Raw genomic sequence first — 13,530 nt, forward strand, 5'->3', positions numbered from 1 at the left:
CATTTATACAGCTGGGTAATTCACTGGAGCAATTTAGGGTAAGTACCTTGCTCAAGGGTACTACAGCCAGAGGTGGGAATCGAACTGGCGACCTCTGGGTCCAAAGACAGTAGCTCTAACCACTATGCTACCAGCTGTCATGTTTAAATGTTTTTATAGACTCCCTCTTTGCTACAGTAAAATAGCAGATCCTTAAAATGTTCAGAACCTCAGTGAGCTGCTTAGAGGAACCCTCGGCTGTAAAGTTGAAGCACACCACCTTGACAGGTTTGGAGGATCAGAGAATTTACTGAGCTCTGAAATTGTCTATCTGAAATTCAGGCCTAATTCATCAGTTAAGTTCTGAGCCCTTAAAAGCACAAGGAAAACACACACACAGATCAGCTGGAAGGTGCTTAAAACTTTTGAACATGTCACATCACCCCCCCCCCCCCCCCCAATCTGTTAAACTCAGCAAATGAGTAACTGTGCATTAAAATATGCAGAAATATGCCATGTTTAAGTCTGATCAACACGAAGGGCGTTTTAACTCCTTTTCACTTAGAAAACATGACATTTGACCAAGGGTGCCAAAACTTCTGCACACAACTGTATAAGTGATACTCCAGTAACACTGGACCCATTGTCCACAATGTTTTCTTACATCAGTTATACATTATGTGCACTTTGGTCAGGTCCACTGCAAAATATGACAAACATGCTGTGGATCTTCTGAGGGCTAAAACTGCTAAACACCTCCTGTATTTAATCATTCTACAGGGGGCACAGTAAGTTCAACACTCAAGCATTACATTCACGTTTATTACATTTATTTATCAGAAACTTTCCTCCAAAGCAACTTCCAATGAACTCTATGTAGTGTTATCAGCTCATACACCTTATTCACCGCGGTGACTTACACTGCTAGATACACTACTTACACTGGGTCACTCCTCCATACATCAGTGGAACACACTCTCTGTCACCCACACACTACTGGTGAAGCTGAACAGCATGTCTTTGGAGTGTGGGAGGAAACCAGAGCACCCAGAAAAACCCACATGGACGGGGAGAACATGCAAACTCCACACAGGCTGAACGAACCGACGTCTTCTCGCACCACGAGGCGCTGTGCCATTCTGCCGCCCGCTTGCATTATACTGTATGAAGTCTTATACTATACGTGAGCCTTCAAATACAGAAAGAAAAGAGAATTAAAATGCTCACTTGTTTGGCACTTCAGTCTTGAAAACTCTTGGAAAATATTGCCATCATTTGTTCAATCACAGAATGAAAAGCCCATGACTAATGATTTAACGGAGGCTCAATAAACTCATTAGGAAGGAGCGCAAGTTGCCCGGAAGGGTCTTTGAAAACATGGCAAACATTTATCTATTTTATGCAACTGAAAGAAGCACGGCCCATCGCTGATGCCTTCAGCGCATGTTAAATGAGCCCTTCCGGAACAGGTCGCCATGCCAAGGTGCCACCATTGGAAATACAGATGCTCCTCAAGTTACGATGGTTCGACTTTACGATGGTGAGCTGGCAATAGACATTCAGTAGAATCCATACCTCAAATTTTGAATTTAGATTTTTCCCAGACAAGCGGTATGCGGTGCAATACTCTCTCGTGATGCTGGGCAGCGGCAGCAATGCACATCTGCCAGCGTGTCACGGGTTGCTATACAGATACCCCCCTGTATCTACATTGTGTTTTGTGGATCCATAATGTCACAGAAATGTCCATCTGTGTCTCCTGCTACAGATGAGAAGAAGATGAAGGCGATTACTCTTGAGGAGGAACTCAAGATGCCTTCAAGCTGGGCAGTTAACAAGCCCGTAATGGCCATCACACATGAACTTGGACTTTTGCAATCGACCATCTCGACCATCTTAAAGGATCAGAAGCAATTATGTTCGGTAGGTCAGGTGTATTAAATGCATATTCGACTTACGATATTTTTCGACTTGCGATGGCTTTTGCGGAACGTAACCCCATCGTAAGCCGAGGACCACCTGTATAGCCATGCATTTGAGCTGTGTTGCGCTACACCAAAGACCCTCAATATACAGATACCGCACACGCGTTCCCATAAACGACGACTTGCGTGTTGAACTAAAAAATAATTTGTCCTTTTTACAGATGACACAAAATCAGTGCAGTTCCCGATTGTCAATTATTAACGTCTTTCCACCTAAAGCGAAAGCAGAATCAAAGCAAACAGGAAGCATCTTTAAAAAAATATAAACGCAAGACCCCAGTCTGCCGATTAACCAGGAATTTATCACAAAATCTAGCGAAGAGGAGGAGCCGAAGGTCCTGCGTTTTTCTTCTCTGCATATCCCTGAGGCGGCCGCCTTTGACCTCCGGAGTCGGAGCTTCCCCTTACTTCTCAACACAAGAAATAAATCATTACCCTGGTCAGTTTACACTACATCTAATCGCACAAAAGAAGAAAGCCGAACGGAGCTCCGTCGTATTTTTTTTCCCTGCCATACAAACTATGAAAAGAAAAGGACGCCATGAAAAGCCATTGATGATATTTACTAAGCAGAACATTGATGCATCATCAGGATTGTTTTCCAAACATCGAGTTCCGTAAGGGTAACGGTAGCGATGCTCTGGATTGCACCTCGTGCTTCCGAGACTGAAAGTTTGGTTCACCCTATAAGGGACACGTTCTACGGATCTCCAGTGTAATTTCCACATTTTACCCTCCAGCAAAGCAAACTCAGATTGGTTGATTAACAAGGGCTGGTATAAACGTCCATTTGTCAACCGGTGGATTTTGGGACACACAGCTGACCGTGCAAGCAAGGAGCAGGGGGAACTTCGGAGACGTTGAAGATTAACCCGCCTCCAGCAGAGAAAAACCACTTCAAGCAAATACCACACAGCTGAACCGTGTTGAGTCAGAGGAAGGCACTGGTTGAACACCCACGGTCGGAGCGAGCACACGCTGCTCCTCGAGGGCTCCAGCGGTCCCGTTCACACAGCCACAGGTCAAGAGCGCTCTCTAATCCCCAATTTGACGCATCGAGGTACGACCAACCGGGCGAAGACCCAACCTAAGGTCTCTCCGTCCCTTCGGGATGCGCACAGCAAGGCCCGCCGCAAATTAACCCGCAAAGCAAGAAGGAAATGATTAAAAGGGAAACCGAGTGAGGAAATCTTCTGCTTGTGTGACTTTCTTGGCCTGCAGATGATCTAACGCCTACCTTCTTCAACGCTCTCCGACATGCAGTTTAGTGCAGCGGCGCAAATAAATCACAACCAGAAATAAGACTAAGCCGGAACAAGGTGTACTTAGCAGCAGCAAGCAGAACATCAGCACCCTGACAGATAGCCCGTCTCCAAAGTGGCTCATTTAGAGCGAACAGGAACGAGAAATAGAAGCGCAAACGGCTCTGCAGCCCCTCGCAGATCCGCCTACTGCGTGGAGACACTGGGAGGCATGCGGATACGGCGGCTGCCAAGGAATTACGACAGTTTCTTAAAGCTGGGTTACTTTTCATAGCCTCCCTGCAGCGCTGCGAAAAAAACAAACCACAGGTCTGCAATAAATATCCACATAATATGGCCCTTGTATCGCCGACTCCTCGAAAACAAACGCAATGTTTTTGCCGTTGGCAGGAGGTTTCTGAAAGAGACGTTGGCTTTAAGTCCGCTCTGTGATGCGGGCCACATGGACACCACGTATCTCCAAAATGTCACCAAAGGATCGCTTTCATTAAACACAGACTCCGGTCCACCGATATTTATGATCCTATACAATGTATTCATTTCTGTTGATTACATTAATATAGCATAATTAATACACACCTTTACTGATAAAGGTTATGAATTAAAACACCTTTAACATACTTTAGCATGTAATTCCACCAAAAAAAAAAAGAATTTGCTGTCTCCAATGTACCACCACTGCTTAGAAAGGCAGGCAAAGTACATGAGGCGCTCAATAGTTCCCCCTACTGGTGGAGCCCTACAAGGGTTAAGAAGGTTTGTTCAAGGTGGTAACCTGGACATTCTCCCTTCCAACTTGGAGTAAATGAGAACAGACATCAAAATACTGATCTCTACCATAAAAGTAGTGGTACTGGGGGGCGGGACTTTCCTAGTGGCAATCTTTACATTTTAAAACGAATGGCTTCCACGACGTGAGAAAAGGAGCATAACTGATCCCAATAAGCGGACAAGAACATTATTAAGGAAGGGAAGCTCAGAGCTGTTTTGATGCCAACCATGAGCAAAATATGAGTTTTTATGAAATGACTCATCCAAACATGAGTAAAACAGGATTCCCAGCTTATAAGCGTTGTTGTTGTTGAATCACGGCAAACATCTCCATATGCAGGACACTTTTGGTGAGCGTCCAGTCATCGAGCAGGTCTGGACACAATCACGATGTCCAGGACAACACTTGAGGAGCAGCAGAACGTACAGTTTTGTCCAAAGCGACCTTCGCTGGGTACATTTTACTCATTAACAGTTCACGCAAGAGGGTCCATATGTATACTGCAGAATTTGAGGTTACACACGGCAACATAACCCAACAATATCTCACCAGGAATTCAAACCCTCTCACTAGCAGGTTAGTCTTTAAACCATACAGCATTATCCTCACACACACACACTTTACTTGGAGCCAAACAAAATACTAGGTTAATACTTGTTTTTAAAGACTTGCATCAAGACATGACTAGAAAACAGTAGAGGACAGGCCAAGAAACCACTGTTTTAAGTAAAAAGTACTTAATATATGTGATATATAATACATAAAAATAAGTTTCCTGACCTTTGACCCCAGCTTCAATACAGAAAACATTCCCAATTGACCTGAACACCACCACCAAAATTAAAGGAAGGAAAAGTCTATTCACATAGCAAACAATGCCTTTTTTTTGGATAATTTTCTACGGAAATCAAAAGAAACATTTCTCCACTAGATTCAATACTTATTCCACGGTTGTTACATGAGAAGTTCTGTAGACACCAGTAAAATGTTACTGAAATTCTAACTCTATTCTCATTATTCTAACTCGGAATCCAACTTGAATGTGAAAGAAGGTAAAATTATTAAAAGCGCTGCGAGTTAAGGTCACATTCTGATCTCAAGTGCGAGGAAAAAGTGTTGCTGAGATGAGGGATCTACTGGAAGAAGGGAAACCGCTTTGTTACTATAATAAACTTGGGGAATAAAGAGTTTGTAAAATAATTACTGGAGAGAAGAACTTGGTGGTTCAATATGAAGTATTTTCACTGTGGGCCACAGCAGGAGAAGTAAGAAACACGTGTAGAAAAGCCACTTTTTCTTTTCTTTTCCTTTCTTTTCTTGTCCCCCCCCCGAACATTCATTCGCAGAGAGAGTAAAGTTAAATAAGTTGAAAAGCTCGCGTATCGTATGTGTCGACGGCGCGCCAAACAAACTTCCCAAACTACTACTTCCCCACCAACCGTCCAACCAAGTAACTTCTTTTTGCCCCAAAACTTCTCCCACCCCTGGCCCTGGCGCTAGTTACCTAGAAGCATGAGCTCCAGTTTCTTTCTGTCCACCCGGAACCGCTCCTCCGTCCACTCCGGGTCGGACACGGCCGCCGTTCCGCCGCAGTCCTCCTCGGACGCGGGCAGCGGTGAATCGGCGCTGCGCTCGCTGTTCGAACCCGGGTCCGAGTGGGGCGCGTACCCGCCGAGCGCGTCGCGCTGCGCGGCCATGGCGTGTGCACTGCAGAGCGCGGCTGGGACGAGCCCCCGGGTGCCTCGCGGTGCTGCGCTCACAAAGCGAAGGCGCTCATCTCATCATCATCATCATCGTAGTCATCATCATCTTTTTCTTCTTCTTCTTGTCATGTGCGCCCGAGCGCGCGCACCGCAGCTCCGTCTCCTCTCACTGTTTCATTCAGTTCGTGTGCCGCGGCGGCGCGCGCTTCTCCCCGCCCTCGAACCCTCCTCCACTCCGTGTGCAGTTCGGAGTTGGCGCAAGGACCCCACACCCTTTCCCTCATCATGTGCCCGACCTCGACTCCAGCCCCTCCCCCCGAGATCCGACTCGAGCCCACCAGCCCAGCCCTGTACGGATCCTGAGCAGTACACTTGGGGTTCCGGCCCGGGGCTCAAACACACACAGTACTGGTTTTGGTGTCACGGTCGCAATGCTCTTTTCATGCGTGTAAATCCGCGCCACACGTGTCTTTCAGTTTTACTCTGCAGCCCTTTGCCATTGGGCTCTTCATACAGCAGGTGGTGCACTAGTTCACTGTGTGGACTTGTGACCCAAAGGTTGTTGGGTCAAACCCTGCTTCTCACTCCTGCTGCAGTGTCCTTGATCAAAAGGTACTTAACCTGAATCGGGGGCACCTGGTAGCCTACTGTTAGATGATCAAGGTATTCACCCTCTATCAGGGATCGCTAGTAGCATTGTGGTTACAGATGTTGCTTTTCCACGAAAAAGTCACAGGTTCAAGACTCATTTCCAGCCATGGCTCCCTTGAGCAACATACTTACCCAGAATTCTTCTAGTAAAAATCATCTGGCTGTATAAATGGGTAAATAACTGTTACCTTACCAGAGTAAGTTGCTTTGGAGAAATACAGTCAAGGCTCCACATTAACTCATTGTGTCAAGTTGCTAGCAGCTTCAAAAGTGAGCAGAACATCTGCCTCAAATTCACATTTGAAACCTAGAGGTTCACACACTTCCACCTGGAGGACAAATGTTTAACTGATTTGATTCAATACTGATAGGAAGTATAATAATTGGTGTGTTACAGTTGAAAACCAGATCATGTTTTACTACATGTACCTGACACTTTTCTCCAAAGCAACTTATAGTGTTAAGTTACTTAGTGTTATTTACCCATTTATACAGGTGGGTAACCTTTACTGAAGCAATTTAGGGTAAATACAAGGTGAATGTAATAATAATATGTAACATGTGTGTAATGTAATAATATATAACAATATGTAAATGTAAATATCTTACTCAGGGGTATTACAGTCAGAGATGAGATTCAAACCTACAACCTTTGGGTTCAGGGGCAGCATCCCCTAAGCCACCGACCCCCCCCACAGAAATTTGTGAGTAATTCAGAAATCCAGGAAAACTCCAAAGGGTTCACAAATATTTTGTTGCAACTGAAGCTACAATATATGACTTTATACAAAATACATTGAATCTTCAGTGTGTTGTTATGAACTTGGTTGGAACTAAAGGAAGTAATAGAAAAGTGTAACAGCGGAGCAAAACAATGCAAAGATGAGAAAATACAAAGGTGTAATAACAGTGGGACAATACAACCATTAAAAAGAAATTACAGTTAATCTTATTTTGAGCCCTTTTTCACAGAGTATTCTACCACACACACACACACACACACACACACACACACATTTTCAGAACCGCTTGTCCCATACGGGGTCACGGGGAACCGGAGCCTACCCGGCAACACAGGGCGTAAGGCCGGAGGGGGAAGGGGACACACCCAGGACGGGACGCCAGTCCGTCGCAAGGCACCCTAAGCGGGACTCGAACCCCAGACCCACCGGACAGCAGGACCGTGGTCCAACCCACTGCGCCACCGCACCCCCCCATTCTACCATCTCTGTGAATACATTTATTTTGTAGAGATACAGTGACGTGAAGAAACAAAGCAAACACAAGATGTGGTGAACAGCATGGAAGCGAAAACAGAATGGAAAAAAATTAATTGGATGATCAGACGTTCATTGTCTTCATCTGGAACTACGGTCATTGTAATGCTACACTGTTAAAAGAGTCTTGAACTCATATCTGGTGGTAACTGAGCTGCAAACTCACTATTTGGTCTTTGGAAATATGTCATTGAAATCTGTAAAATAAATATTGAAGACTGTGCTCCAATACAGTAAACTATATGGAAAGAAAGAGCAGAGGTAAGCAAGGTAACCAGGTTGGGCAGTTGGAGGCACAGCGGTTAGCATTGCAGCCTTGTACCTGAAGGGGCTGGGTTTGAATCCCAGCACTTGCTGAAGTACCCTTGCTCAAAGAATGTCTCCTCCATTGATACACTAAAAACTACCCAGGTGTAGAAAAAGGTAAATAACTGTAGTACAAGCCTAAAATTCTACATTTATTTAAAAAGGAAAGTTATCACGTGAATAATTACTTGTTTACGGGACACCTCTGTCCTTGGTGACTTACAGTGTACTTGTTCATTGATACTGGAAGGAGATGAGGAGGAAGGGAGGCTGGCCGGAGCTCCAAGATGACAAGAAGCAGCAACCTAATGGTTTATTATTTTTTTTGAATAGGTCTATGTACATTTAGCTGACACTTTTCTCCAAAGAGACTTATAATGTTAAGCTACTTACAATTATTTACCCATTTATGGAGTTGGGTAATTTTACTGGAGCAATTTAGGGTAAGTACTTGCTTAATGGTATTACAGCTAGAGGTGGGGATCAAACTTTTGGATTCAAAGGCAGCAGCTAAAAACCACAACGCTACCAGCTCTCTACCAGAAGCAGAAGATGAGCATCACGGAGCTTCAGACAGTTCATGTTTAATATTTTAATGATGATCGATGGCACCTTCAGCATCGGTCAAGGTAACAACGTTCTTCCAGTAACCACGGTTGTCAGAGACTCGCCGTTGATGTGAGATTTGGTAGAATAACAAAGGCAGAAATAAATAAAAACTGCACATGGGTTCAAATCACTATCTTTGCTATTGTCACATTTCAGGCATATGAATTATGATTGTCCTATTACGTCTTATAGAGACCTTCAGGCCTCTTATATGATGTCTAGTCTGTGTGTAGTATCTGTACCTGTGCAGTGATACTTCTCCTCAGTGGGTGAAGATGCTCATTCCAGCAGAGAACATTTCATAATGCAGAATTTGGCTTTATAGGTTTTAGGGTTTTATAGGTTTTAATGGTTTTAGAACATCACTGCTTGTTGTAAGAGCGGTTACATCATGGTTATGTCATTTTGATATCCCTCTATCCTTTAAATTGCATCCTATCCTTTTAATTGCATATTTAAATAGCTTTTCAGCTGTAGAAATAAACTCTTATTTCTAGTGATACTCAGTTAAGAGATTTTTTTTTCCCCATAACGTTCTGTTTAATGTCACTTGCTTTTCACGTCAACAAAGTTGAGTCCCAGCACAGAAAGCAGGGTAAATAGTGCCATCACGAGGTTTATTAAAATAATAATTTCCAGTGTATGAAATTTAAGAAAATATATATAAATAAACCGTCTGAAATGCTTGTTATAGAAATAGTGTAGCCTTGGGACGCCAACGTCCCCTTTCAGGTTTTCAATTTATTTTACAATACGAAGAAGACCTACAAATTGGAAGGGCAGCAATGCGGTTAAAACAACCTACTTGTATCCAGAAGGTTAGCGGTTCGAGTCCCCCTTATTACCAACGATTAAGGTATTTACTCTTAGTGACTGTGCTGAACAATAGCTATATAAATGTGTCGGAAATTACCGGTGGAGGGATGAAGAATACACTTTAATAATAATATAAATCCTCGTGCAGGCGTCATATGGCGGCTGTAGACAGTTGCGCAAACGTGCTGCCCCCATGAGGTCACCCGTGGAAGTGCACCTGAACACTGGCGAGCGGCAACGCGCAGGACTACACGTTCACTCCCGTTGCAACATGCGAGCACAATAACGTGCGTATAATACGTAACGGTGCGCGGTGCGTTGTGTACGCGCAGGGCGCGCGAACGATGCGTCTCCGAGCTCGTGCTTTCAGGCTGCCGCCCAGAGCCGTCGCGTCCCGGAGACGCAGCTCGCGTAGCCCGCGCGTTGCACACAAAATGGAGGCTCGACCCGGCTCTGCGGCGACGTCTTCGGCGGTTCGCGCTGCATAAACGCGCCCCTAAGAGCCTGCGCGCGCGCGATATTAACGGAGCTGTGGCGCTTTGCGACGTCTGAACTGTTTCCCTCGCCGTGGCGAGCGGCAGTGCGCGTCGGGAGCGCTGACGTTCCGCGCCTCTCTTTTTGTTCTGTCTCCATCTCGCGCAGCCTTTTTTTTTTTTTTTTTTTTTTCCGTTTTTGGCGGGATGTCGGAGCCGCGCGACGCGGACGCCGCCGCCGCCGCCGCCGCCGGCCCGTCGTGCCCACGACCCGGCTTCCCCCTGGGCAGAAGCCTGCCGGGCAGGGCGGCGCTGAGCCCCACACCCCCGCCGGGAAGGCTGAGCTCGCTGCGCTCCAGAGACCTCACGCTGGGCGGCTTTAAGAAGGTCCGTGTGGCGGCTCCTCACTTCACCTCAGGCTCACCTCGCCGCGTGAAGCCGGGGGCGCGCGAGCCTCCGCTGCACACAGTTATTAGAGTGTGAAACACTGAACTTATTGGGGGGGGGGGGTTGTGCGGACGCGACCCGTAAGGCTCGACTCGAGGTTAAGGGTTCGAATCCCCTGGGTTCCTGCTCTAGTGCCACCCAGTTCCCCCCCCCCCCCAGCTGATACAGTAGCAATATCATACCCACCTCTGTAAAGGGGTAACTCGTTACAAAGTTGGTCATGTGACAGTTCAAGTGCAGGATACAGTAAAGGCTGCTGGTAGTAATAGGGGTTTGAGCTGCTGCCTTAGGCTTAGTCCCAAAGGTCACAGGTTCGAGTCACCTCCAGCTGTAGGACCCTTGAGCAAGGTACTTACCCTGAATTGCTCTAGTAAAATTACCCAGCTGTGTAGATATCTCAGCGTTATAAGTCAGTTCGGAGAAAAACATCAGAGAAATTGAACGGTGGGAAAAGTAAATAACTCGATATCGGGGCTCTGCTCTTTGTATCGAGATCATTGCTAGTAATCCGCTCACCTTCGCTATCTCTTTCCTTCCTTCTTAGAAAACCTTTGTCCCCAATGTGCATTCTGTTCGGAAAACAAAAGATGAGTAAGTGTCAGTCTCTGCATTTACATTTACCATACGTACAAGGCGTTACTCCAACTTACCTGTTCCAGTGCTGCTTTTGCCCACTTTCTAAAAACGAGTAGTGTGTTCACTCATATATTAATATTTCTGATGAAGACGCTACGTGCTGAACGGAGGAGACACGACGTGCTCATGATTTACATGGAAAGCTGTAGTAATTTACTGTTGCAAATTTAATTTAAGGGCAAAAGAAGAAGCTCACACCGCTCCGAAGAAGGAGAAACGAGAGCGGGAGGAGAGGTCCAGGGAAGGCCGAGGCAGGAGAAGGGAGCGGCCGCAGACTATCCAGTCACACTCTATTTTTGAACAGGGTCCTGCCGACACTATTAGGAAAACAGGTAAACTGGGCATCGCCGACACCGACTGGCACACCTGGGTGCAGCGGACTGAAATCGTGCTCTTAAGAGGCTGAAAGTGTTTCGTTTTTATTTATCCCAGGCAGCTGGGGGAGGACAGAACAGAGCGAGTGTGGACCCTCGCCGGTGTTAAAGTCCATCAAAAAGGAGAAGCTCGTTTCGGAGGACGACGAGGATGAGATTTTACAGAAGCTCCAGCGGGACGATGTAAACTGTAGTCATGTTAACATGTAAAAAAAAAAAAAAAAAAAAGGCACAAAGTCGCTTCCCATTTGACAGATCTGCCCTGTCCTCTTCCAAATCAGCTCTGGTGTCTTGTATATCCGAACTAATTGACACTTATAGACAGACCTCACTTTACACACACATGCACACGCACTGTCCCGAAACCACTTATCCTAAGCAGGGCACAGCAAGCCGGAGCCTAACCCAGCAACACGGGTGGGGGGTGTACACCCAGGACGCGACGCCAGTCCGTCGCACAGCACCCCAAGCAGGACTCGAGCCAGAGAGCTGGACCCGGACAAACCCGTTGCGCCCCCCTTACAGTGTTTATTATTATATTGTATTGTTCTTTTTTTTTATTTCCCAGTTTTTGGACGACCCAGGTTTGAAAAATGATGCAAGAAACAGACCCATTCAACTGCCTCTGCATAAGTCAAGTGATTTTTTCATTACTAATGAGCCAACAAGTCAAGGTAAGTGTTTTGCATAAGAAAAGAAGCCCAAGTATAGTTAAAAAAAAATTTTTAACATTGTACAGGTGTGTGTTAATAGTCTAAGCATGTTCTTTATTTAACATGTACATTTAAATTTATTCATTCAGCAGACGCTTTTCTCCAAAGCGACATGTATCTCATACAACCTGTAATAGGATTATAACCCACTCGTTTACACTGCAGCACTTAAGTGGTTTCTTCTCAATTGGTACAACATTGTTATTACTCTGATCACTTCGACGGCAGGTACAGATACACAGATTGTGGCTCAAAGTGGTTTCCTGAATATTTACAGTTAAAGAAGAAGCGGCTATCGACCGTACAGGTTACAGAGTACCGAGCACAAAGCCCCAGAGGTACCCTGTGGTCACAAACGGGGCCTTGACCCCTCGGGAACCTGGCGTTGCAGAACTTTTCCAGCAGCTCAGCATATCAGAGGAGGAAACTCTGCTGTTTATTCAGCTTCCAGACAGTGTGCCGGGTCAGCCGGCATCACACGACGACAAGCTCAATAAAAGGGACTGCAAGTCTGAAGACAAACATGTACCTCAATTCAAAGCACAGGTCAGTTTTTTTTTTATTTTTACATGCATTCAAGGCTTATGAATTATTTTCTCTAGATGCTTTTGTAATTACCACCATTAAATGTGATAATCACAGATGGTAAGTCTAAAAAAATGTGGTATTTAAAAATACTTTTCCCAAAAACAACCAGTATTCTCACATTCTCAGTATTTTAACTTGTAACAACTTTAAACTGTACGTTTGTTTTCCTGTTTTGAAATCCCTTGGTTTAGGGAGGTAAATGAAAAAGAATAAGTGGACAGTTCATGTCTTTGTTTTTTTTTTTTTTTTTTTTTTTTTAAAAACCTCTCTCAAATGACATTTTTTAGGAACCTGTAGGAAAAGAAACAGCACCTGTGCTGTCAGACTTTTCTGAGGGATTGATAGGAAAAGTCCAGATTAGAAAATCTGGGAAAGTTCAGCTGGTCTTGGGGGAAGTCATCATGGATGTTTCAGAAGGAGCAGCATTCTCTTTTCTGCAGGTACGAGTCCATTGTTTCCCCAGTTGCTGCGGTCTTCATGTCATGTTACCTTTGTAGACTAGAATGTACACATGCCATATCACTTTATTTTTAGGAGCCAGCACCTACAGCATACAATGTGTACTCTAAACAGTTCTAAAATTAAGTGAGTTTTTTTTTTTGCTTTCTCAGCAACTCGTGTCCGTCCGGTTGTCCGAAGGCTTCACGGGCGACATGTGCGTCCTGGGAAACGTCAAGCACAAGCTGGTCTGCTCTCCGGACTTTGAGTCTCTTCTGCAAGAGGTTGAGCGATCATCCAGTGCTCGCTCAGAGAACTCCTAGTGCCGCATTGACCGCCACTAGAAACTAAAGCTTTGTTGTGTTCTTGCATAAATGTGTATATTGGACTGTACAACCTACTGCTGATTCATGTTCCCCCCACAGTGCGTTCACAAGAACTTGTCAGTACTTGTATAGAACAATGCGAAAATATTTGCATTGACAACTTGACCTTTTTATA

General features: G+C 45.2%; 2 protein-coding genes across 2 annotated transcripts in view; one reads left to right on the forward strand and one right to left on the reverse strand.

Annotated features, from left to right (window-relative positions):
- Nucleotides 1–5,935, reverse strand: part of LOC108939515 (protein bicaudal C homolog 1-like) — a 66,313-nt gene extending 60,378 nt beyond the window's left edge. The window contains exon 1 of the mRNA XM_029248766.1: nucleotides 5,503–5,935. Within this exon, the coding sequence (XP_029104599.1) occupies nucleotides 5,503–5,695 (193 nt within the window). The 5' untranslated portion in view covers nucleotides 5,696–5,935. The remainder of the gene's footprint in view (nucleotides 1–5,502) is intronic.
- Nucleotides 5,936–9,584: 3,649 nt separating this feature from the next.
- LOC108939517 (DNA-directed RNA polymerase III subunit RPC4) lies at nucleotides 9,585–13,491 on the forward strand. The gene is made up of 8 exons (XM_029248692.1): nucleotides 9,585–10,220; nucleotides 10,825–10,871; nucleotides 11,094–11,248; nucleotides 11,349–11,473; nucleotides 11,859–11,964; nucleotides 12,281–12,549; nucleotides 12,879–13,031; nucleotides 13,203–13,491. The coding sequence occupies exons 1-8, from the start codon at nucleotides 10,041–10,043 to the stop codon at nucleotides 13,350–13,352; spliced, it is 1,185 nt and encodes a 394-aa protein (XP_029104525.1). The 5' UTR covers nucleotides 9,585–10,040; the 3' UTR covers nucleotides 13,353–13,491.
- Nucleotides 13,492–13,530: the final 39 nt, after the last annotated feature.

The sequence above is a fragment of the Scleropages formosus genome, chromosome 24 (assembly GCF_900964775.1).
Source record: "Scleropages formosus chromosome 24, fSclFor1.1, whole genome shotgun sequence".
NCBI lineage: Eukaryota > Metazoa > Chordata > Actinopteri > Osteoglossiformes > Osteoglossidae > Scleropages > Scleropages formosus.